The 27,527-nt window shown below is 31.3% G+C and overlaps 1 protein-coding gene across 2 annotated transcripts; it reads left to right on the top strand.

Annotated features, from left to right (window-relative positions):
- Positions 1-955: 955 nt before the first annotated feature.
- LOC130827908 (protein NUCLEOLAR FACTOR 1) lies at positions 956-27,195 on the top strand. 2 transcript variants are annotated; one of them, XM_057693804.1, is made up of 23 exons: positions 956-1,127; positions 1,986-2,031; positions 4,379-4,532; positions 5,188-5,332; positions 7,312-7,435; positions 8,267-8,367; positions 8,468-8,599; positions 9,535-9,615; positions 10,008-10,180; positions 14,103-14,175; positions 15,124-15,183; positions 15,303-15,341; positions 15,482-15,570; positions 17,264-17,328; positions 19,827-19,873; positions 19,955-20,014; positions 22,428-22,499; positions 24,347-24,376; positions 24,481-24,575; positions 24,665-24,770; positions 25,564-25,626; positions 25,752-25,823; positions 26,301-27,192. In XM_057693804.1, the coding sequence occupies exons 2-23, from the start codon at positions 2,004-2,006 to the stop codon at positions 26,373-26,375; spliced, it is 1,884 nt and encodes a 627-aa protein (XP_057549787.1). In that variant the 5' UTR covers positions 956-1,127; positions 1,986-2,003; the 3' UTR covers positions 26,376-27,192. The 2 variants fall into 2 exon arrangements, with proteins under 2 accessions (XP_057549787.1, XP_057549789.1); XM_057693806.1 differs by lacking the exon at positions 1,986-2,031 and having other exon boundaries at positions 26,301-27,195.
- The last annotated feature ends 332 nt before the right edge of the window (positions 27,196-27,527 follow it).

Below are 27,527 nucleotides of genomic sequence, written 5' to 3'. Positions count from 1 at the left end.
TATCAATCTGTACATAAAAATATATTTTTTAAGCCTTAAAAAATTTGGAAATTTAGGCGATTATCCTCTTTATCCTTGCTAATCATGACCATAAACATAAGAATAAAATTCTCATAAAAAGTTCAAATTCTTATGATTATTTTCTTTTATAAATTCCTAGACATTTACTAATTTTTTTGTGTAACACTAAGAAATGTTAATTTCTATGAATTAATAATCAAGCTTTGTTTGTTACTCTCCATATATTTTTTGTTTTAGGTAACTTTTATTTATTTTTGTATTTAAGTTAGAGCACCAAAAGACCCTTCAACCCTAAACCTAATCAACTATCAAATATCAATTCTTCTACAAGTAATCTCTGTAAAACCCTAATCCACTAATTTAAACCTTCATGGGCCATGATTTCCATGAAACCCACTACTACTCACTACATTAAATTACTTAAATACCCCTCTACTTATTTGGTTATTTCTATAAATACCTCGTAGTGATTCATTTTTACATTAGACTTATATTTTTTACCGTTACTGTGCTGAAATTTACAGCAAATCTAATATTATTCGAATCATCATACTTAAACAATTATTCTTCATTCATCCAACAATCTATTAATCATTTTTTATTCCGATTATTATAGTTTATTAACTCTCATTCTTGAATTGGCTTAAGTATTGTGTAGTTTGACCAAATAATTAGTGTGTTTTTCTGACAGTTGTTTTTTTAATTTTTAGTAATAATGGGCCAGACTTATTTAAAATGATTTCTTTTATAAAAATGATTTCAAATAAGAATTTGAATTAACTTTTTTTTCATTTAACTCCACATTTATATCCCTTTATTTCATTTACTAATCAGCTGCTCCAAAAAAACTACTCTTTTTTTTCTTTTTAATTTGTATTAATTAGAATTTTACCCATATATCCAATGCGTCTTATAGACCTCTCTTAATTATTCTTCACATTTTTAGCATTCCCCTATTTCCTTAACCTCCTACTGTTCTATCCCTACTCTCCATAACTTCTGCTAGCATCTGTCGTCTGCGGCCTTCATATACAGCCTGGTTCATTGGTCCTGGCCTCCATCTTCGTGGCGGCATCATCTCTTCCGCATACCGCATCATTACTCCTGTAACTCCACGATTCTGAAATCTTCTCTGATTCTTTTCTTAATTGTTTGCAGTCTTATGTAAATTTCTTTGGTCTTTTATTTAGCAATTAGATGAGAAATATTTATTTATTTGTTTATTTATTTTGCAATTGGATGAGATTTTTTGGTTTTATATTGACATTTCATTTTTTTAGGGAATTTTTTTCAAAAAATTAGGGCTTTTCAATTTTGTGTTATGTTGATGATTAAAAAATATAGTCTAAAATTATTTTATATTTTTTCCTTTATTATCGTTTAATTCAATATTTCTGAAGAGTGAAGAATTATGTTGCATCACAGCATCGGTGCATTTTATTTGGGTTATCAGTGTGGATAATTCAATTCACTTTTTTCTAGTATTGATTATTTGATTAAAGACCTTTAATATTAATCCCACCCCACTTTTGAGTTTGTTTTAACTTAATCTTTTGAGCTGCCACTTGATGTTGTTTAAAAATTATAGCTTGATTTAGATTAATGGCCTGAGATTATTGTTGAGTTATTTTGCTTTTATACTCCATTTTGGAGTAATAAAATTTTTTGAGTATGTTTTACAAATAAAATTATGCTGAAATCTCTACAAAATTTCCTTAATATTTCCTTTTCATGTTGCTATACTAGTGATCCTGGATACACCACTATGCATATGTTTGCTGATTATTAGTAGATATAGAAACTAGCGTTATTTTTTTCTTTAGGTGCTTGCAATTGGTTGGATTCCTAAATTCTTATTATAATATGCTTGCTTTTCTTATGAGGAAGTTGGAACAAAATCTAATAAAAGTTGATAATGTTGTATCTTTTCAATTTTATGTTGAGATTTTGTTGTATGCGGTCAGGTTCACAATCAATAAAGAATGGGCAAACGATTTAAGAGGACTCGAGGTATCACTTCCCATGTTTTTTTAGGTTCTAGCTGGTAATAATGTATTTGCACGAGTTTTTTTCTTATTGTGATTTGATTAATATCATTTCCTCTGTCAATTATCGCCTGGTTCTTGAAAAAATATCCATTGTCGAATTTGTCTAAATTGCTTAAATTTATGACCAACCTTGGTGTAGTGTTGAAAGGATAACATTTGTGAGTGACTTTAAAGGGAAAGATAAGTTTAGGTTGATTCTGATGTTAAATTGTTAATTTTTAGTTGTTTCTAGCTACAAACTGCCTAACTTTAGTTTCAAAAATATTGAACAAGGGAGGTAGAATAAAATTTAACAAACACTAAATAGATGTGAATAATATATAACATGAATGTATGGAGTTTGGTTTTTATGGTCTCTTTATTGAGATGCTTCTAACCAACTGATACCATACTTGTTTCTAAGTTCTAGTTGATGTCTATGCACATTTTGGGTTAGATAGAAATGTATGTTACATACAAAATTACAAACATAAACATAAATCATCTTTTGTTTTCATCTAAAGTAAATATGGCTTGAATAAGTTTATTTATTTGGTACATGCTAAAGTAGGAACACTTTCAACTACAGATAGCGGAAACTACCAAAAGAGTCTCAATATTTAAGTATAGTAAAACAGATTTCGAAAATGTGTTTGAATGATAAATACACTATTAACTTTTTTGATGCCCTACTACAAGTGATTTGCTATTATTTTCTAGGTTATTTAGCAAATTATCGTAAACCTAGGAATTTCGTCTTCCTCCACATCCTCATTTTCGTCATCATCAAAAGCTACAATTTTCACATTTCCTTCGTAAATATCATCTAAATCAGAATTAATTAGCCACAAGAAAAATGTAAGTAACACAATATTTAAGGGATACAAAAATTAAAAAATCTCTTCGGAAGGGGGCAAATTCAATAATATGATTGAAGTGTGAGCAGGATTCCTATTCCACCAACTATGCAACTCAAAAGAAAATTGAAATCCCATCTTTCTTCATTCCATTAGCGAAAGAACATTAATAAGAGTTGAGAAACCAAGTACATTACTTAAATGTCTATATTTGATAATCGTAAGAATTAAACCTAGAATTTTGTCTGTACAAATTCTTGACTGGATTCCTTGGCCCACTTATATTTTCACTCTTCGTTATTTACCTGCCTACTGTTTTCGTATTTTTTAGTTGTGGCACTTCCTATTTTTTGATGCCATATTAACTATCACCTTTCCACCATGTGTGCCCATCATTCTCTTTTTCCACACATTTTCTTTTGTCTCTTCCCGCTTGCCTCACTTGACATTTCTCGTTTTCTACATCTTAATTAATTTGTGTGTTGGTAATAGTGTAAAAATGCAATTTTGGTCATGATTGTGGTAATGTTTATAGTGATAAGTGATGCGATAACGAGAGTGATGCGGTTGTTGTTGTTGCTAATTATCAGTTAAGATTATGAAACATCCCTTCAATCAGTCTTACACATGGGCTTTTTACACCTTTACAAATGCAGATAGTGTTGATTGGATAGATTTGAAAACCTTTATGACTTGGCCGATACAATATGGTTCAACTTTGTTTTTGTGTTGTGGTGTTAACCACTTGGTGGCTACACAAAGACCATTGTATAAGAAATGAATATCATTGTTTGAGTTTAGGCTAATGTGTTGTGTTTTTCATTACAAGTGTTATCTTGATACACTTTTTTAGATGTGACCATACAATCCTAGACTTGTAGATTGAAACATTTTTCATTCAAACATTAATATGGAGATTGGGGAACAAAGTGTGTGCAGGGGGATTTGGTGGGAAGTTTGCGGCTTTCTGTACCTCGGGTTTGGAGTAAATAATGTGAGTCACAAAACGAGCTAAGTTTGACTCTTGCACACATATGAACATCTAAATCTAATACTTATTAGCTATAAGCCATTCTATGTGAGGTTTCTTTTTGATTGATGCCCAGGCATTGCTGAGTTGATAGATAATGAATTGCTTGATAAATTTTGAAGCGCTATAAGGGTTTATTTAACCTATCTGCTATCTCCAGGGGTATCCATTTCTCCAGTGATCTTTGCTTTTTTAGTTGATCGTTGGTTTTTTTTGTCTGCATGATATGTCAATCATGAACGTAAAATTACTCTTATAAAAACTTAGATTTTACTAGTTATGTGTGATGATTCCATATAATCTAGAATTGCTATTGCGAGACCAGGTTCTCTCTCTTTGAGTATTGTTTCCACATATCAATCCTGCTGTTTCTGCTATCTCAGAGCACATTTTACTGACCTAATATGTTTTTAATCTCCTGGTCTCTGGGTTTCTGGTTTTAGGCGCTGAGGATAACACTAGAAGAAATAGTGGTATAGGTAATGCCTTGAGTGATAATGAAGACACATCAATGGACGATGATGATGTCTCTGATGCAGAGACTGGATTAAGAGAAGACAATGCCAATGGTCTCATCAGTTCATCCTTAAGTCAAAGGTGATTATAACTATGATATATTACTGTTTTTGTGCATCTATGCCATCTATTTTAATTACTGCTTTTATTCCCTTTTAATCCTTTTATGTTATATCTCTTTAGCTATTGTAAAAATGTGGATAACTCTTTGTTGACATTTTTAATCCATGCAACTGAAGTTTATAGGTGATGAATACAGAAATGGAATAGGAGATACCATAGTATGTTTGTATTTTGTAGTCTACTAAGAATCTTGTTAATGCAACTGCATTTTTGGTGTGCAAATTCTGCAAAAGGAAAGAGAGGATTTCAAAAGTCATACCTTTACACTCTCTTACTGGAAAAGTTTCTTTCTTTCCTGCCCTTATGTTGTGAAAGACTGAAAATTAATGGTTTAGAGCATTATGGCATCTTAATGGAAAATCTGTCTGTATCATGTTCAATATCGCTTGCTTTCTGTAGAAAATTCGTGAAGTTTCTTGATAGTGACTTGGGACATTTTCCCCCTAACTAAAAGGTTCAGAGGGAGACCCTTGATAAAAAAATTGTGACATTTTCCTTAATGCCATTGAGTAGAGCTACTAAAATAACTGTATTTGGGAAGAGTTTGACTTATCAATATATATATTTTTCTTCAATTCATTTTATGATGTATTCTATTGGAATGTTCATGCAGTACCTTTGGAGTTCATATAGCCCAAAAGTTGTCTTCTAAATACATTGAAAAGTTATTGAAACGAAAATGGAAGTATAAGTGGAATAAACCTGTTTCATACTCTAGCAATTGCATATGGATGGGCACTGGGGATTGTTTACCGGAGGTATCTATACTTACTTTCTTGATGTATTAAAAGGTCCTAGTTCTTATATTCACTGCTATTTAATTTGAATGTGGAGTGAGGATGTTGTTATTATAAGAATATTATTGTTATTATGCCCTTTAAAACCTCATGTCATATAGCTGCTAACATATTTTCATGTGTCACATGCATATTTAATCTAGCTCGATAGACTTATACCTTAATTCTATACGGTCCACATGCACATTAGGTTTGCATTAGCCTTAGTTAAATCATTTTGTTCATTAGTGGGTTATTAAATTTAAGATGCTTCTATGACTTTCCTTGTCAAAGCATATATTTGGATTATAGGCCACATTTTGTGTGTGGGGGGTTTCTGTATAAGGGTATTATGGGTACTTAAATATAAGTTGGTTAGAGAAAATTGTATAAATAAAAAAGGGAAGGATTAGAGAAGGGGATCAGGAAAAATTGTAAACACATTGTCTGGAACAGTGATGGATTCAGTCTATCATAGTTTCTTTAAATCTTTTGCTTCAATCTCAAAAATAGGGTTTTGTTTAAATTGGAATTTGAAAAATATTAAAAAGGGTGGAGGAGGATTAGGGGATACGTATCGATATTTTGCAATTTTTTTCGAAAAGAGAAGAAAAACTTTTATAACCATATTTGCAAGCTTCCATTTTTCTCTTTCTGCTTCCTAGAAAGTTTCCAAATTTTATTTTCATAAACAATATTGTCGAACAGGTTTTTCTTTATAAATTAAAGAAAAAAATCGTGAAAACATAATTGATCTACTGAGTAGGTGTTTGATTCATAATGGTTTCAAAGGTTATTATCTTAATAAGTATTATGGACATGGCAGCAAAATTGACATATTGGCTTGAATTATGTGATATGACTATTCTCAAACCAGAATGATCAATGTAGATAGACGAGACTCTATAGTGCAATTCTGCAGATATGGACATGAAGAGTAATTGAAAGAAGACAAGGGTAAATGTTTTTATTCCCGAGAAAACAAGATAACTAGAGTCTTCGAGTGACTCCCAACAACAATCCACATACACCACTATATATACACAGAGAAGACCCACACAAAACAGAAACCAAAACTAACTAACAACCCCCCAAACTAAATTCTGAAGTACACCTACAGTCAAGTGAGTTGTATCAGTATGTATTCGGAAATGGTAGAAATCTAGATCTTCGAAGAGGGATATAATGGAAACAATATGCGATTACCTTACCAGGCTATACAATTGGGATTAATAATGAGGGCTTATTGATGGAAGAGAAGAAGAGTATGCTTTCAAAGATAGTGTCAATTTGGCTTAAGTAAACAAATACAATCATTTGGAAGGTAAAATTGTTCTTCATGGTGGTGCTTGGCAGAGTTTGTGCTAGCAAGTAGAAACATGTTGACTACGGCCACGGGTTAGGATGCCATTTTGGAGGAGATGTAATTTTTCATGAGGATGTTTTGCCATATCTTTAAGGGGATACCAAGCTTTGATGCAGAGTGGGATCTCAGAAGGATAACTAGTTGTGCATGATCATTGGTTGGGGAAATCCTTTTAGGAACAAGAAATGTTTATTCTATAGCAGACTAGACTATGTAGGGAATACTTCCAGATACCAGTTCTCCCAAAAATCTTTGGATGTGTTAATGATATCTTTTAGTATATATTACTATAATTTTGTAGGTGTTTGCATTTATATTTTTATTTTTGAGATTGATATGTCTACTAGTTTGTGGTCATTTTGACATGCCAGTGTTTTACTATCGCATATGAGATTTGCCTTAAGTGCATTCTGGTCATTTAGGGTTTAACTTCGTCATGATTACATTTGTTATATGCTTCATCTTCTTAGTCTTGTGTGGACTCTTTTTCTATAGATATTTGGTTCATGCTGCTGCTGTTAGCTTTAAATTGAATAAAGAGTATTAAGCATATTTCACAATGTTGTGGATGTTAATGTTGAACTAAATGTTCTAGGATTCCATTGCCGCCGCTCCTTACGGACTCAAATTGAAGTTGTACAAGCACTGGTTAGATGTCTACAATGCATCTGGGGGAAAAGATTTTCAGTCCTCGAAGCAAAGATTATTTTTCTCCCTTTGTAAGTGAATCATATTGATAAGCACAACTTCCCTTACATTTTGTTTAGGTTTGTTATTTATTGTTAGTAAGACTTATCTTAGTGAGGGAAATTTTTTCATATTCTGAGGCATAGATACTTACCACAACTATATGAACCTCTTCCTTGTGAATTGTGATTGGTTAAAATTTGTTGGGCGAGTCCTGTTGAATCTTTATGTGATGATAGGTTAAAATGCGTTAGGTGAGTCCTGTCGAATCTTTCTGCTCCATCACAGAACCACCTCCAAAAGGAAAAGAATATTTTCGTCCTCCTTTCTGATGATAACAAATGAATAGTTTTCAAAATTTGTCATTGATATTTGGTGTGCTGGGCACTCGCTTGTAAATTTGACCATATATCTCTTGTCATGCATGAATGGACCTCCTTTTGGCTTTTAAGTTTTTACGATAAGTACTTATAGGAAAGAATTATCTTAAGTGGACACCAATATCACCAAGGGGTACAAGAGAGCTAATGGCAGCTTGATTGTAATTTTGACCTTAGATCTTCTAGTATGTTTGTGTAAGTTATCAAGATTAAATTGGAACAAGATCTTCAACTTTTAAATCATCTTTTGAATCCCGGAATATATTATAAGCAGAGAGCACATGTGGCCTTTTAAGATCTTTTTTCTCTAAACCTCTACATAAATGTTTTACCTTATTTATCTTCATCATCTATCCATGAGTGCTGGTAGGGAAAGAAGGGGTTTGAATTGTTTACAATTCCTCTTTTAGTTCCACGGGTGTAGACGTGCGCTAGAATGTTATGTTGTTTTTGCTATTCTGCTTAATGTGTGTGCTTTTCTAGGTAATAGTTATAGAGATATACTCCATTACAACAAAAAACCCTTCTACTATAAGGGTTCAGATGAAGACTCAAGTATAATGGATGCGTATATAATGCATTCGGTCAGTTTTTCTTTTTACCAAACAACATCATCATTATTATCTCTTTATGAGTATTCTAACAGTTTTTGACTTTGAAATTTTGCTTGCTTCGCCTTTTCAGCTTAATCATGTTTTCAGAACCAGGGATCTTATCACAAAAAATGATGCAAAACTATCCAAGCACCGGGAAACTGCTAGGGAAGAAGTCATGACTAGTGACAGTTTCCTTGATCAAGGATTTACTCGCCCAAAAGTAAGTTTTAACAATCTTCATCTCTGCTGTATTCTCTATTCAGTCTATCTAAAAGAATGAGGAAATCCTAAATGTTATGTTTATTCAAGTTTGCATTAGATGTACTTTCTGAAGTTTCTTCCCAATTGTTTCCTGTTTTACAAGGGAACTCTTGTGATTACTCTTGGTTTACCCGACTTTGAACTTTCTGTTGAAATTAACAGCTTTTTTTCAGACTTAAAGGGATGACTTGATTTATGTAGATAAAAATAATGACCTCATATACTTATTTCTTAAAGATTAAATCTTTGAACTTTTAAGATCATAAGTATTGCTCGTACTAGACTGACAAATAGTATGTCATTGCAATATATTATTACCTGTATTAAGGTCTTTCTTTAGCCTACATTGGCAACAAGTTTTAGCATTTTGCTAGACACGAATTAAATGTCGTCTGTTAGCTCTATTAGTTTGTGGCAGGATATTGGGATAAATGGTACTTATGACTCGCCTTTTATTCTTGACTTCCTGTGTAAGATTTGAACCTAGTAGTTTTCAATAAGTCATGAAATACTCTCTCCGTCCTCCCTATGTGTCCCCTTTTTTTTGACAATATTCATCAATCATACTTAATTTGTATTTTACTCTTAATCCATCTATAAGTTATTACAGGGTCAAGTGGGGTTTTGTTTGATTTGTCTCAATGCAAGATCATTAATATCAAATTTTAATAATTTTTAATTATGTTAAATTATAGATATTAAAACTTAAATAAGTGCATTGACATGTGTACCAAACTAAATAGGTTACATTGGGCGGGACGGAGGGAGTATCTCTTATGTTGCTCCTAGAATTACATCTGTTTCTCATTTTGTTACTGAATGAAATCTCGTTGCTATAAAACCGATTATATTTTTTTTTTGTGTGAGAACTCAAACTTGAATTGCTAACTCCAGGTGCTTATTCTCTTACCACTAGCAAGCATTGCTCTCAGATTTGTTAGGAGACTAATTCAGTTGACGCCATCAGCAAATAAGGTAGAGATTTTACTTGATCTTATATATATTTTTTACTTCTCTGCATATTGGTTTTAAATGGCAGTAATATTGGCACAAAAATAGCATTCTTGATACATATATATATGTACATTTTTCATGCTCATTCAAACCCCCAATGGTGGATGCAACATTTCCTTATTTGCTAGTGTTATTAAAGATAATAGTATATTACTGTCAAATTCAGGGTGAATTTGTTTGGTTGTACTTAGTATTTGTTTGAAACTATGAAATAAGACATGATTTACTGGAGTGGAAGGATTATGCAGTGTAAAATAAGAATAATCTTTTCACAGTAAGTCGGTAAGTATTATGGAAGGACATGTTAGCCAAACTCTTTGTGTGTAGTTTGATTGATTCTCCTATCATATCAGGTCAATGTGGAGTATATGGATCGGTTCAATAAGGAGTTTGATGCTGAAAAGGCTGAGGATGATGTTGAGGCTATGGATTCAAAGTTTAAGAAGCCTTCAAAACCATCTGACTATGAGACTCTTTTTGGTGGTAATAATGATGACCACTTCATGGTTGGGATAAAGTTTACTAGGTATTACCTTGTTATTTTTCCTTTAACTGACTTGGTTCTTATTAATTGTATCCAAGTTCCATTTCTACTTCAATGATATTGCAAACTGAAGTAGGGTTGTTGAATTCAAATCTCTTAGATCTAGTTGCTTGTGGTTATAGTACAAAAATATGGTTTCGAACACGCTCGCGGTTACAGTTGTGGCACGGATTTTGCAACCAATGCGGGTGATTTTGCGGTCAATGCGTCCTATATGTTGGTTGCTCAAAACCTTTATAGTACGTCATAAAACGATGATGTGGTCTTGTTTTTGCTCTAGTGGGGTGAATTTTTTTCTTTAACTAGTTTGTTATCGACTTCAAGCCTAGAGAGATGGGTAATTTTGTCTTGTTAGTTACTTTTTGTAGAGTTTGAGAAAGAACCAAATAAGTTAGGCACTTGTAGAATAAGCTTCTAATATACAAATTTGTGATGTGTAGGTGATGTCACTGGCATGTGGATTTCAAAGAGAAATAATGTGAGTAAATATGATAGTGAGAATATTAAATGAAGAAAGGTGGGGAAAAGTTGAAAATGCGAGGGTTAACATGGGAAAAATGTAGAATAATACGTCATTCAAGTAGAAAAACAAAAAACTTTACCAAATTGAAAAGATGAACTAACAAACTAAAAACAGTTTAGAAAGTTGTATATATATATATATATATATATATATATATATATATATATACACACACACACACACTAAGAGGATCATATAAAAACCACATATAGTGGTAAAAACTAAAAATCAGGGGTACATATTCAACTTTTAGAGGCACATATTTTGAAGAGGGTACATAGTTTAAGTAAACTTTTTAATATTAAAAAACACATGTACTTCATTTGTACGCCGTAAAATACTTATGTACACAAAAAATTGGTTTTTACGGTTTGTATTACTTTAATATTTTTTAATAGATACTCTTTCATATATATATATATATATATATATATATATATATATATATATATATATATATATATATAAGTTTTGGATCACGTGAAAACTGAAAACAGGTGTACATAAAGCTTAAATGGTGTACATATTCCAATAGCAATTCTGTAAATAATTGGATATTTTCTAAACGGTGTACATAGATGCTTAAAAAGTGTACATATTCGGATGCATTTCTATAAATAATATGAACTTTTTCCTTCACAAAAATATGTATACCCTGTAAGATAGTATGTACACCTGCTGCCATAATATGTATATGTCAGTTTGGTTTTCAGTTGTCACCACTTTAGTTGTTTTCACCCGATTTTGCCCATATATATATATATATATATATATATATATATATATATATATGGTCAAGTTCCATTGAGAACCAAACTTATATGAGAACCGTGAGAACCAAAATCTCCGATAAAAAGGTGTTACTTTTTCACAGAAAGGTGTTACTTTTGCACAAAAAACTGTTACTTTTGTTTTTAAAAAAGATCTGGTACTTTTTAGCAAAAAAGTGTTACTTTCAGAAAAAAATATAAATATAAAGTAACACGTTTCTTTTGGAAAAGTAACATCTTTTTATATAAAAAGTAACACCTTTTTGTGAGTTTTTTTCAGAATTTTTTTCTTAAAATAACACTTATTTGTCTAAAAGTGTTTTTTTTTTCAAAAAAATAACACTTTTTTTTACCTAAAAGTAACACCTTTGGAGTAAAAAAGTAACACTTTTTTGTTAGGCAGGTTGATTCTCACTTGAACTTCTTCCTATATATATATATATATGGTCAAGTTCTAGTGAGAACCAAGCTTATATGAGAACTAAAATCTCCGACTAAAATGTGTTACTTTTTCACAGAAAAGGTGTTACTTTTGCACAAAAAAAAATGTTACCTTTATTTTTAAAAAAATCTGGTACCTTTTAGCAAAAAAGTGTTATTTTCAGAAAAAAATATACAAAGTAACAAGTTTTTTTTTGGAAAAGTAACACCTTTTTATATAAAAAGTAACACGTTTTTGTGAGTTTTTTTCAGAATATTTTTCTTAAAGTAACCACTTATTTGCCTAAAAGTATCGTCTTTTCTTTTCAAAAAGTAACATTTTTTTGCCTAAAAGTAACACATTTGTAGTAAAAAAGTAACACTTTTTTGTTAGGTAAATTGGTTCTCACAGTTCTCATATAAAGATGGTTCTCACTTGAATTTCTTCATATATATATATATATAGGATCAAATAAGAAGGATTTTAAAATGAGAAGGGTGAGAAGATTTTTGTTTGATTTTGTTTGGTTACTATATATACAAGAAAGAATACTATGTTATAAATTAAGAACATTTTAAAAATTATTTTATAGTTACCTTTCTGTGTAACATAGTTACTATTACAATTATGAGTTTTTGGCTCAATCGTGACTATAGATTTTTATTATTTTAGTGAAATCAAGGGTGTAGAGTCCTTCTTAACCTTCTCATTTTCAACCCCTTCATATATATATATATATATATATATATATATACATATATACATATATATATACATATATACATATATATATACATATATATATACATATATACATATATATATACATATATACATATATATATATATATATATATATATATATATATATATATATATATATACAGGAGCAAGATTATGTGAAAACCACTAAAGTGGTGAAAACTGAAAACCAGACTTAGATATACAAATTGTGACTAAAGGTGTGCATACTATCTTATAGGGTGTACATATTTTTGTAAGGGAAAAAGTTTATATTATTTACAAAAATGTCATCCGAATATGTACAATTTTTAAGCATGTATGTATACTTTTTAGCAAATCTTCAATTATTCAAATCCTATATATATATATACACACACACACATATACACACATACACACAAGGAGGATCATGTGAAAACCGAAGTAGTAAAACTAAAAACCATGAGTACGAATTTAACCTTTAGGGGACATATTTTAAAGGGGGCACATATTCATTAGGTAGATATATTTAGTGAACTTTTTTATTATTTAGAAGAATTAAAACATAATAAACATGTACCTCATTCCTCATATGTACCCCTAAAAAGACTTATATACTTTGGAAATTAGTTTTTATGTTTTTTGCCATTTAGTGGTTTTTAGTAATTCCTCTCCCTATATTTATGTATGTGTGTATATGTATACAATTTGCCAAAAAAATATTTTATGCTCCCTCAATTTTTTGATGTTTGACCTTGAGGCAAAAGGAGACAAAATCGGGAGGGAGAATCTTATGCTATAGTGAAATTAATTTTAGAAAGCATAAATTTACTTAACAATGAATCCCTATTTTTTTCATTTGCCATTTTTGAACAAGAATATTTTTAATATGCCACATTCAGGGTTTTAAAATGATGACAAAAGTGTGATTTTAAAAATATCAAGAAATTAGATGCATTTGATGATGATAATAGAAGAAAATAGCATGATAACAATTTAACAATAGTTGAAAAGTTAAAGAGAAGAGAGGAAAGAGAAGTTTCTGAACTTTCTTAAAGAGGAAGAGAACATTTAATAAACGCAATATCAAACAAGAATCAAGTTTTTTATTAGAATCAATTGAAGATAAATTCGTAGTTTTGCAAACCACCAAGGACATATTGGTAAAAATACTTTCTTAGAATGACAAATATTTCGGTATAAACAATATACTTTCTTATGTTTATCGACATTCAACTAATTTCTTATTCTAAATCAGATATGTTAAGAGACATGTGAAAATTAATTTGTTTGTCTCTTAAGATATCCGATTAAAATAAGAAATTTGTTGAATGTTGATAACAGAAGTTGTTGTTCACTTTGGATATTATACTATAATAAAGAAATTTGTCTTCTTTAGATTTATAACAGTTTGATGTTTTTTTTTTGTTGTTATTTTGATTAAAACTAGTGATCTTGTTTTTTCAGGAAGAGTATACGGTTGTACAGTGATTTTTATTCTTCAGACATGATCGTTTCTTCACCTCTCGGCTTGATCACTGTAAGGATAAATCTCTCGTGCTATTATAATTGCCTAAAAATAATGGCATGTGTAAATAATATTTCTTGATGTTGAATTATCTAGGTTGGATCTTTCTTTTTTTAATTAGTGTTTGTATCAAAAATTTTACCTTGGGCTTTCCCCTTACATGAGTAGTCTATTGAGACTACTTTTGTAAATTTGATCAGAATATGAAGTTATGAACCCAACAAGAGGCTTGAGGTGTGAAATAATTTGGGAATGGGGGTGGCATGTAAATATGTAACATGTTTAATCATGTTGATAAGTTGAAAACTATGGGTAATCCCATTGTAAGTCCTCCATGTTAAATATGTCTTATTTTGTGTGTATTTGAGCTTCCCACAAAAGAATAGTGTAGGATATGTCTAGATTGATCTTTTTCTTTTTAAGATTCGTTGAGCATATTAGTTGATGATGCTATATAATTGAATTGCGAATTTTAGGTGCTTGGTTATGTTTTTCTGTTTTGGTAGTATTAAATCACCAACTTATCCAAAAAGTTTGCTTTTGATAAGCTTTACAGTTGTTTGTATGAGTAATTGTTTTACTATTTGTAATTATCTTCAACTTAATATCTTTTCACGGTCGTTGTCATTGGATTTCGTACCTTTTGTATTATCTTTAGCACCTTTATGATTTAGTTCCTACCGAGTTACTTCTATCCTTTTCACCCCAAATTCCTGTTATTTGCTTTCTGTGTCTTTTGAAAGCAATTACTTGGTCTGGCACGATTGTGCTTTTTGACCTCTACAGTTATTATTAATCAGGTCAATGGATGCATTGTGTACATGAATGTTCTTGTTTTCGATGTTTATGTGCATTGTGAAGAATCCCCTAACCCTTAAAATCCTACTTTTCTTTAATTGAGAAAGATATTGTTCCTATAATGCTTGTAATGACTACGAGACTGCAATTTTTGTTTCATAGAAAATTGGGGAAGCCGAGGCCAACAAGGAAAAAGATGTTGATTATCTCTCTTCAATAGAGGTGATTTAAAATTTTTGTTTTCTTTTATTTTTTCAGTACCTTGATTTCTATTGTCCTATGACCTTTAATAGATCTTTTTGGGAAACTATAATGCATTTGTTTTCTGCTTTCGTGTGCAGATTCTAATTGTAGATCATGCAGATGTAATCTCTATGCAGGTATAAGACTCTGAAAGCTAGTGTCGTGTGATTTGCCTGGATAACCAGTTCTGGGAGTCTTATCATTCTCCTCACGATTCTTCTTTTCTGCATACCTTTTTCTCTCTATCGCTCTAATGCCGTACGTAATTTACATGCAGAACTGGTCCCATGTCAATACTGTTGTTGAGCACCTCAATCTCTTGCCTTCTAAACAACATGGAGGTGATATAATGCGTATCAGACAATGGTAACCTGACGATTGTTAATTTGTGCATCTATCTTTGTTTTATTTGCATATCCAAGTGTACCCACTCAATTTATTTATAAACATTGCAACTTTGCATTACTTTTATGCCACTAAGAGCTTGTTTTCTGCGTCTGATCGGATCGATTAAGATATTTGAATTTCTTAAGTTTAGTGTGGTCTGACTCGTGTGGTCTTGTCTTTAATTTTATTATCTTTTAGTATTATTTATTATTAGTTGTCTAATTTTCTTATTAGAATTAATAATTAGTAATAATAATAATAATAATAATAATAATAATAATAAATATTATTATTGTTATTTAATAATTAATATTATTATTGTTATATTAATTCTATTATTTATTATTATTATTATTATTATTATTATTATTATTATTAGGATCATGCTAACGGACTCCTCGAGACGTTCATTAACAAGGACAAAATCAATTATTAATAGTAAATTAGAATATCTTTTAAACATTTAATGATATAAGTATTAATTATAAGAATTTAACACATGCATCAAAATATATTATGTTATTTTTATCTTTTATTTTGTTTCTTAATTTACTCTTTCAGATATTTTATTATTCTTGTTAACGAACACCTTGGGGGCGTTCGTTAGCATTTGCTTTATTATTATTAGGGAAATTCCACATGGTAACCCTGAGGTATTGGGTTTTCCATGTGGTAACCAAAACTTTTTAAGAATCTACGCGGTAGCGCTGAAGTTTATCAAAATCTTTCTCCATAACCTTTTTACACAGAAAGCGTTTGAAAACGTTGATTACAAAGCTTAAACCTTGCTGTACGCTTATTTATTTGTGTCACCAATCAAATTGCATCAGTTTCATAATATGATAGTAGAAGAGAATTGAGAAAAAAAACTAGGGTTTGAATTTGGGGGAAAAATGTGATCTGGAGAAAAGATGGTAGAGTTTGGGTTTATATTTTGGGGTGAAATTTATGAAACTGATGCAATTTGATTGCGTACATGAAGGTTTAAGCTTTGTAATTAACGTCTTCAAACGTTTTCTGTGTAAAAAGGTCACGGAGAAAGAATTTGGTAAACCTCAGGGTTACCGCGTGGATTTTGTAAAAAGCTTTGGTTACCTTGTGGAAAACCTAATACCTCAGGGTTACTACGTGAAATTTCCCTAATTATTGTTGTTTTTTTCCCAACCTAAGAAGTATTTGTAGGACCATGAAAATAAAAGCCTTGCAAAAACTCAAACAAAATGTTATTATATAAACCTCCCAAACTTTGTAGGGTGGCAAAACCTTAAACTTAGATTAGCTAATTTTAGCAAGTTATCTTCATTGATGTGTTTGGTACATGTATTGACCCATAGGTTGATATTAAGGCTTTGACATTGTTTTTGTAATAAGTTATACAAGTTGGAAATAATATTTTCATAATTAATAGTATAAAAAATATATTTTAATCCAAATCAATATTGTTTTCTACTGAATCAAATGAATACCCCTTAACATGTAGAATAATGAAATTTGGGATGTTAGTTATTTTGTGCTCAGAGTGGCAACTTTATATGTTCCTTTTGTGCATTTGCTATTTATACCCTAGTTACTTTGCCATTTGCACTCCTTCAGATTGCTAATGGACATGTGGAAATGTCTTGAGTTCTTGCAAGTATCTGATTATGCAATTGGGATTTTCTCTCTTGTTTAGGTACCTGGATTCTCAAGCACAATTTTATCGACAATCAATAATATTAAGTTCATATTTAAATCCAGGTAATGGATAATGCTTTCTACAACTTTTGAATTTATGTCGTTAGTTAGTTGAGTATTATAGAAGTATATTATCAAATTGTTTTATGTATTGTATTCTCAGAAATTCGAGGTTGGAGGATGTGTGATCATTAGGATTAACTTGACTTGACTTTAAATTATCATTTACTCAAATTTATTGCGTTCAGAGCTAACTTGGTCTTTGGTTAAATGTGTTAATTTGATTATGAATGGTAGTTACATTGTAAGTACTATCATCATTGCTAACTAAACTTATTACTATTGAACTTAGTAGTTCAAGTCAAAGGTAAAAGACCTTCTATACTAGATGTTGTTAGATATTCCTTGTAAGTTGTGATGGTCCAAATGTGGTTTTTCACACCTTTACAATGCAAATTGATTTTATTTTTTTTAAAAATCTTTAGAATGCGGTCGTTGCAATTCGATGCTTGGACAAGTTAAATCATGGTCTCCAAGCGGTTTAGTATACATTCACTCCTATATTTTACTAAAAAAAATCAAGGATCACCGGTGCCACTGCCATGTCAACTTCATTTATTTAAGATTATGAAAAAATAATAGGAAAAATTAATATTAATAATCCAACCTTTCACCCATTCGCTGTGAATAATCTCACCTTTGGATTATTTTTTAATAACCAAACCTTTGCCTTTAGTTTGCTTCAGCATAAACTTTTATTTTATAATAATTCAACATTTGCCCTTGATTTGTTATCAACATACCCTATTAGTATGCTGACAGCAAACTAAGGGCAAAGGTTGATTTATTAAAAAATAATCCATGGTTGGGATTATTCATAGCGGATAGGTGAAACGTTGGATTATTAATATCAAATTTTCCAAAATATAATTATTAGTTTAAGCATTTGAAGGTAATGCAAATAACCTTTTGATTTCGTTCCGCCTATGTACACAACCAAGAATTTGACTTAGCAAGTTTTCATATTTTAACAATTCTTCCGTCCTCTTGTTTTTCAACCTCATTTTCCAAGATAAGATAACAATTTCCACTCAAGCACGATGGTCCCAACAATGTATTACCTAAACCCTTATGACTTTGGATTTTACAATGCACAACCTTTAGTAAAGCAAAAGTTGAGTAGTGTTTAGAGTTTAGCATACTTGCAAGTTGTATGGTGAGTAGAGTTCCTTCGTGTCAAAGTACTTTAGCAAGTATAGAGTTTAGCAAACTTAGAACTATTGTTCCTATGAGTATTGGTGCGGGTGTAGGACCTTTGACGCATATACTTGTGCGTGCCATATCCTATCCTATCCAATCTGTGTTTTAGAGTGATTACTATGAACTTCGTGCAGGAGTTGCTTGAGTAGCTACATGAGAGTGTATTGTGTAACAGTTACTCTAGAAGTGATTTTCAATAACTTTAAAAGTAAAAATACACATCACAAGGGCTAAGGTAAAACATGTGTGAATGTGTATGTTATCAAATCAAACACAGTCTTTCGGAAACAAAAAGATCATGTAGATAGGGGTGTGGCATGCATCATGCATGTATGCAAGTATGTAGAAAAATCAACAAATATTGTTTCCAATGGCTTTAAGAATTAAAATATTTACAAGCATAATCCTAATTATGGGTGTTTTGAAACCATGTGACAAAAACTTTAAACGATTCTATTTTGTTGACATTATGTTTTCAACTTCTCTTCTCTCCTTTCCCAATCAATTGTCACATTTTTTATAACCTACTAACATAGTGTAAAAATGCGGTAATAGTTGCGATCGCAATAATGGAACGTTGTTGGGGTAATGGGAGTGATGTGACTTAAGTAACGGTTAAATATCGGTCAAAATTCAAAAACATAAGATATCCCTTGATACGGCCCAGTATGTGAGTTTTTTACATCTTTACAACGCGATTTTACATTATGCCTTCTAAAATTACCTTTTTAAGATCTCAAATTATGAGCATTATGTGAGGTAACATACATATTCGGGATTATTCAAATTCATCTGTACTTATAACTACAATGAGAACACTGGTCATGATGGGGATTATTCTGATTAATTTTTTGAACTGTAAATGCATATGTCGTGCCTTAATGATCTTAAATGGATGCTATGGATGATTTTTTAATACGTATTTGATAACCTTTTTTTGGTGGAAAATAAAACAAAAATTCTTAAGAATCCTACGTATTGTAGGATAAGCTCTTTATAATTCCATGGTGTAGATTGCTTCCTCTCAGTTCTTAGCCCAACCTCATCGTCCACATAAGTACTTAGTAATTTCCATTAATTAGGCCACATCATGTAATGAGCTAGGGATTGAGCTTTTAAGTGTCATTTCCATACCAAGGTGCAATGGTTGTTCCCCTTTCGTGAATAGGATCAGATATGTGCTAGTGCTAGGATATATTATTTGTAATGCTTACTCCTACAATTGCATTCTTGATGGTCTTTGTGCATATATTTCAATATTTTTCAAACTACTGTTGACAATTTTTTCAAATCTGTTGCAGACATAAATGCTTTGTTCAATCGTCATTGTCTTAACTTGGAAGGGAAGGTAGGATGGTATTCCTTCTAATAGTAGTATTCTAATATCTGATTCTACATAAATATCGTGATCTATTGCTTCTTTGTGCAGTTGAAATTGTCTTGTGAATACAAAGGTGTATTGCCAAAAGTTATTCTGCAAGTGAGGCAGGTTTGTTTCTCTTAATGATTTCACCGACTTGTAAGTGATTATCAATTTTGTCTGAATACATAACTTGAAAGGCACCAATACATTTTTGGACATGCCTGTGTCAAGATCATATCTAAGCATTCTTAATATTACCTAATTAAAATGTCATAGATGTAAAGCTTTTGATTCACTTTTACTCATTATTAATCTTATGAAGTTGCATTTTTAATGTAAATACTAAATACGCATATAATTTTGTATTGAATTGTTGGAACTTGAAACATTAAATTTAGCCAAAGTGCTTTCTTTTAAACATGTACTTCCTATGTTTCTTATTACTTTAAACTCATTTTCATGGCTCACAATTCGTGAACGAGTATAGTGAATGTCAATGGATATATTAGCTAAAAAAACCTTAATCGCAAAATAAAGAGGTTAGGTTATTATGGTTTAATTTATTTTAATTAACTTGTCCATTTACCATGTATAATCTATTTCTCAAAGCGTCTTTAAATTGCGAGTTGCATGTGACAATGTAATGGAGTTTTCGTTATTGGAATAAAAGCTTTGTAGTTCTTTGGTTTCAAATTGTATAATGTGCATTAAATGACTCATTAAATTCTTAGATTGTGGGTATTCTTTGTTTGTAAATTCTTTGATTGTGTTCATTAGGCACTATTCCTTGAATACTTTACAATATTTTTACTTATATATACATTAATAACTCTCCTTTACATCAACTACTAACCTGCTACTTTTTCTGCATCATATTTATCAAATTTGGTTTTCTTTGTTATTTGATCTTTGAAGGCCTTTTCACATTATTAACCCTTCAGCTAGTGTAGATTTACCTTAATTTTTATCTTTTTAGTTTAACGACTTTTTGATGTGGATTTATTTTTTAAAATCAGAAATAGGAAGAATATTAATTTTAAGAAAATTATCTGTAACTACTTAACGTTTTTTTATTCATGTGGTGACTTGAAGCTTATAACTTTTCTACTTGGTAAACAAAAGGTTAAGGCTTCTGTTAAATTTACGTTATCACCATCATACCGATTTTTTTCATAAAAATAAACGTTGCAACACCTTTTTGGGCACGTTTTTCAAAAATCTGTTCGAAATGAGTACTTAATTTGACAAAGAACTTAACTTTTTGTCTACCATATGCATAAGTTTAAAGCTAGGTCACCATGCGGATTAAAAAAATGTTGGTCTACCACGTGCAAATATTCGAAGAATTTTTTTTTTCGTAAAAATTGTCTATTTGTTGAAGACTACCAGTTAAGTATAGCATATTCAAGTCACATGACTTTTAATCTTCATTTCAACCTTTATCATCAATCATTCCTGTCCCATCCTCCCTTTCCTTACTCCGCCATCGCTATCGGCGACCATTTTCCTGTCCTATTATCATTTGCTCTGGCGACACCCCCCCCCCCCCCCCCCTCTATTCCCTTCATTCCAACAATCGAAATTATTTTTGTGTTGTTTGATTGTTCTTATTTACCTTGAATTGATATGAGGCTGACTCAGCGAACACCAAACCAAGAAACTTCATCTTCTATTCCCTTCCGTAACTTGAAAACCTTATTAATTTTGATCTTTATTTTCACAACTTAGCACCAATACGTTTCTGGTTTCCTTTTGATTTCCTTATCAGACACTTTTTATCCCTTAGTTATTTGATTATAGTGAATAAATAGGGTGAGAAATAGGAGTTTTAGTTCTTAATCAATGTTGGGTTATCAACTTGTAAAGTCTTCTACTTGCCAAGAATCTATTGAAGTGATTGTAACTGATATTCAACTTAATATGCTGTTAAGTTTCAATCTTTTGCCTATTAATTTTTATTTCTTTTTGGGTTTTTTTGTTCAATTTCTCTTGTCATTTTTCTTCCGTTGCTAAATCAGTTTCTGGGTTTCTTTACTTTTATGTAATATGTTATTTTCAAAGAAATTATTGGTTATTTGATGATTATTTTGTTAATATTCTGGTGGGATGAAGACGCCTATATTGTTGAGGAGCTTGTCAATGGTTTGAATTGAGTGAGTTTTGGAAAGTTGCAACAATATTTGGAGGAAGGTAGCTTATAAAGGTTGAAGACGATAATTGAAAGTCACGTGGTGGGCACATGTCAAATTAACAGTGATTTAGATGTCTTTCGTTAGTTGATTGTATTTAAAAAAAAAAAAACAAGTGTTCTTAGGTAGCTTTTGGCGCAAAAAATTTATTCTAGGTAGCTTTTGACAAAAAGTCGCTTTCAGAAGGTATTATATGATAGTTTTTCCTTGATTGTATTCATGTGACTTGAATTTTTGTTTTACGTATGTTTCGTCCTCAAAACACGTAGATGACAATTGACATGCATTTTCTGTATTAGATTTTAGATTGTTGGCAGCTCATAAATGTCCAGATTTTCATGCTTTTGTAGGTTTATGAGCGCTTCAATTCTGATTCCATAGTTGAAGCTGATGACACTCGTTTGGACTTCTTTGTCAAAAAGGTTTGGATATAATTGTTTGCTTAGTTTTCATAGCTGCCATGCATAATTTTATCATACCGAACAAATATCAGATTTTGAAATAATAGCAAGGATATCCAAGAGAGAAGCTGTACCTTCATGTAATGAGTGTTTCTGTATTTGTAGATGTTCATGAAAGGGGTTCCCTAGTTATGCCAAGGTTGCAACTTTCGAGTTATTTACACTTCTATTGAAACATCTCTCTTGTTTAATGGGATGAGAAAATTGTTTATTTTGAAGGTAATTGTTTAATATCACTAAAGATGTGTACAACTCAGTTGAAATAGGTGATAACAAGAGAAGTTTTGGCTTAAATAGAGGTGGTTCAGACTTCAGAGTTCTTTTTATTGTACTACTAGTAGTACAATACCTTTAAATGATATTATCTAAGTTTATTTAAAAAAACTTCTCTTTAATACTTATGTCTTGACTTACCTTTGAGATATATATTATTGACGAGGACCTGTAGTGCATGATGGTGGTTGTTCCTTCAAGTGTTGCTTTTGAATCTTGATGAAAATCCTAAGAAAGCAGTCTTGATGATTTAAACATCATCTTGCTTATGTAATGTCTATGGCTCAATGTTTAGGGAACAGAAATTTGACTCGTATCACTAAATATATGAGCCAGTGAATGAATGATATGCTTGTTCAGTCTTGATTCGGTTATGGATTCCATCTCTAGGGATATCTACTAATCAATAATGACTAACTGGACAACATTTCTCTTCAATGCTTGACACCGTGGTAAGTAGTAATAGCTTGATTCACAAAAACAAAGATGCTAAATCACAGAAGTTATAGTGTCACGTAATTGGCTTCTCCTTTCTTATTCTTTAGCAGCTATTCACAGGAAAAAAACGGGAGTGACCAGCTTGAATTACGTGGACCAAAAATCTAACAAATTTAGCTTCGCAGCTATTTATATTCTTTTTTGAGTAATTGTTGCTTGGTCGCTTTGAATGTGCTTTTACAATTCGTTTAATTGCATGTCTTAAATATTGATAAATGGTAATGGTAATAGAAAATACTTTTGTGTAAATTTTCATAAAAGTAGCATGATATTCTCAAACATGTACTTTTTCACAAATTTTTATTACTACCCAATACCTCCCTTTCAAAAGGTAGTAGACTGAAACTAATTTTTTCAAAGGAAAAGAAATCTTTGGATTGGACAAATATGAACATGAATTTTAACATCATAATATGTAATTATTTCATTTCAATTATCATTTTTTGACACTGTGTACCAGATGCGCTCTTAGTATTTCTTTAGGAATTGAAATGGGTCTAGTTTTTTTGTATTAATTCTGATTGTGAACTTGTGACTAGAAAAAACAGGGGTTAATCGAATTGTGTATGATTTTGTACAAGTACACATATGATTGGCTTGAAATCTAGTAAAAGAGGCCTATGTCGTCTACTTAAGTGAAGATGTACTACAAAAATATTTAATTACCTCAATGTCTTTAAGGGGGCTACCACCTAGGTGAGGTTTAGAGGCCAGATTTGCGTAGCCTTGCCCTTAAAAAAATAAAGAGGTTGTTTCATCGACTCTTGATCGCTGTTAGAAGATTGTGGATCCATGACATTCTTTGAACAGTGATTAAGGGGAAATAGATGCAGTTTCTACTTCAAGATTTGCCTTCTGCAAATCTGTTTGCATTGAATGAATCTTTCCATGTCTGAATGTTGATGTACAAGGGCCTCTAGCATGAACTGAAATTGAAATATTGCTGGTTAAAATTTCTAATATAAATATTTTTTTTTGGTACAACACCTGCGTCTTTATGGTATCTATTTTTTAATAGCTTCATCTTCTTATTGCAGGTATTTCCAAAGATAAAAGATTCCATTCAGGTAAAATGATTTTCTTATGTTTCAGGGTTCCTTTGGTCAAACTTGTGTTTTCTTCTTGTAACTACAGTGAACTTACAATATTCTATGGCCAAAATGGTGTGCAGGGAGGAATAATGTTATTTATATCATCTTACTTTGAATTTGTCCGCATCCGCAATTTCCTGAAGTCACAAAATGCTTCTTTCTGCCTGCTGAGCGAGTAAATTTTTGTTTAGACTTTGTGTTGTCATTTTTCTTGTGTTTGCAATATAATATGTCAAGAATTTTTTATATTTTCATGGTGAACAGGTATACAAAGCAAAGTGACATTTCACGGGCAAGAAATTGGTTTAATGAGGGACAACGAAAAATAATGCTTTACACAGAGAGAGCACACTTCTATCACCGTTACAAGGTAGTTTTTTGTTTCTTGTTGAAATTTGAGTGAGATGCCACTAAGTGCTTTGCACCTATAAGCAGAGTTAAGGGGGCTAGATTGATGCAATGTTACCCTCTTAATAACTAAGAGGTTGTTTCGATTTGACCTTTGATAGAAATCATACATGTTTTAATGAGTCATTTTACTATAGTCTATTGCAATTTGTAACCAAAGAATTAATACCATAGTTTTCACAATACACTAAAATAACAACCATTCTCACCGCATAAATTGGTGCAATGCTATTTAAAGGCTTATTCAAATTCTTATTGTTGTAAACTGCATGTCTATTTACTATATAGCTACTTTGTTTTGAGTACAATGAAATCACTTTTTCCAATAAAGGCATGCTTGGATTGGGTGTAAATATTTAAAGGGTGAGAAAAAGTCAAAGGAAGAAAACGAAGTTGATAAATAAGAATTTAGTGAAATTTGATTGTTGTAGAGGTGGAAGAATCTATGCAAAGTAATGAAAAATGAAGGGAGCTCTCAATTTTGTGGGGTAAATATTTATCCTAGGGGAGGGTGGGGGGAATGTATTACCTTCCTTAATAAGGGAAATCATCTTCTTTTTCCTTCATTATTTTTATTTAATGCTCATTTTACCTTCTTCACAACTATCTCAACTACTTTAAATCCATCTCTATTTGCTTTCATTTCATTAGTTTGACTTTATTTCCCCTTAAATATTTACACTCAATCCAAGCATGCTCCAAAAGAAATTTTTTCCTCTTGATTATAATTTCTTAATCTCTCTCTTCAATTTTAGATTCGAGGCATCCAGAATTTAATCATTTATTCTCTTCCAGAGAGGAAGGAATTTTATCCTGAGGTTAGTAATTCACAATTACATGTTTTTTTCTTAATAAATGGTGCTTTATTGTCCCTTCGCCCCAGACACAAATCCTCAAAGAAAAAGATGCCCTTCTCATGGTATCTACGGCGTATTTATTTCAGGTTCTTAATATGCTTGATGGGTCTCATAACATGACTTCTACTGTGCTCTTTTCGCGATTTGATCAGCTACGGGTAAGCTCTTTTTCAATGTTAAATTTGTTGCACCCTGTCATAACTTGTGTGCCATCCAATAATATATTTGTGATAGTTATTGTGAAATGTTGAACCATCTTTATTCTTTAGATCGTTATATACTGCACCTTTTTTTTTCACTAAATTACTAGTTTACTGAAAAGATGCAATAGAGGGTGAGGGTGCGGACATCCAAAACCCCCCAACCCCACCCTAGGTGGGAGCCACCTAATAGCATTGTGGTAATGGGTTGTTGTTCGAATGTTGACGGTGAAAACAACGAGGGGAGAGCTTTGATTCATGAGTGATAACTAATACTTTTGTAAATCCTACTTTACAATACAAAAAGGTTCTAAATAGCTAATAATTTTAGAGGCAGACTGATGCTTACATGCTTAGTAAAGTGTTAAGCTTAGATTCGTGAGTGATAGTATTTTGACATGCTAATTTGAATCTACATGATTTTTGTTCTCTCAGCTTGAGCGAATCGTTGGAAGTGCTGCAGCCAAGAGGATGATATCATCAGAGAAGGACCTGTTTATTTTTAAATGAGATAGCGTCTAAGACTTGTGTGTGTGATAAGCTGATGAGTGCACTTAGAGGTTCTTCGTTTCTGGTTTACTGAATTTTGATAGATTGGTTATTGGCATCTTTTTCATCCAGTAAACATGAGGCCTGTTTTTGCTCACCAATTTTACTAGATGCTGCAGATATTAGGTTATGCAAGAAAGTTTGAGCAGAAATGTTCCCTTAGAATTTTACATATATATATATATATATATATATATATATATATATATATATTGATAGTTGTAATTTGTTTTTCTAATCCTAGTAAGTTGGGATTGGAATTTTATGTTGTTTTCCTCTTATTTTGTGCTAGAAATTAAAATTAATGTATTTTTTATACATTAATTTAAACAGTTTTGGTTGAGTTGTGAATATTTATACATTATTTTTTATTGGAGTTTTGGTTTGCATATTTATCAAGTAAAAGCGTCATGTCGAAACCAAAGTGCATAACATATTCATCCCTTTTGCACTATCACACACACTAGATCCACTCATCTAAGTAACTACCTTGGTTGCTTCATAGTATAAAATCTATCAACTCAAGGACTTAGCCAAAATCATAAAGCTCGGAAGATATGATCTAAATCGAAAATAATATATTAAAAAAATCAAAAGATTGAATCATTTATAAATTATAACCGTAAAATTTAGATCAATTTAGATCATTTATAAATTATAATCGTGATAATATTTAGAGTTATAGCTGCGCAATTCAACAAGTAAAGTGATAGCATTGTGACCATGTAATTAAAATTCAGTCATTGTCATTGACAAATGAAATAACATGTTGACCCTTTTTAACCCACCTCAATTAACCCAAGTTAACCCTAAACTATCCTTTCTTACCTTTGCATCGCCTTAATCTTTCTTCTAGTATATTTTTTCACCATTATCCTATTTCTTCCTTTCCTCCATCTTTCTTCTACTGTATTTTTTCACCATTACCTTATTACTTTCTTTCTTCCTTTTCTCCTTCATTTGAACCATCTTGTATAGGCAGATCAAACTAGCCAATACAACATCGTCTCAACTTCTCGAGTCTTAATAACGGTATCATAATGTTTGATTGTGAACAAGAAGAATGAACGGCGAAATTTACTTAAGACATGCATAAACAAAGCATAACAACAA

The sequence above is a fragment of the Amaranthus tricolor genome, chromosome 11 (genome assembly GCF_026212465.1).
Source record: "Amaranthus tricolor cultivar Red isolate AtriRed21 chromosome 11, ASM2621246v1, whole genome shotgun sequence".
Classification (NCBI taxonomy): Eukaryota; Viridiplantae; Streptophyta; class Magnoliopsida; order Caryophyllales; family Amaranthaceae; genus Amaranthus; species Amaranthus tricolor.
The sequence above is the reverse complement of the archived record's forward strand: the minus strand, read 5'-3'. Positions and strand labels throughout refer to the sequence as shown.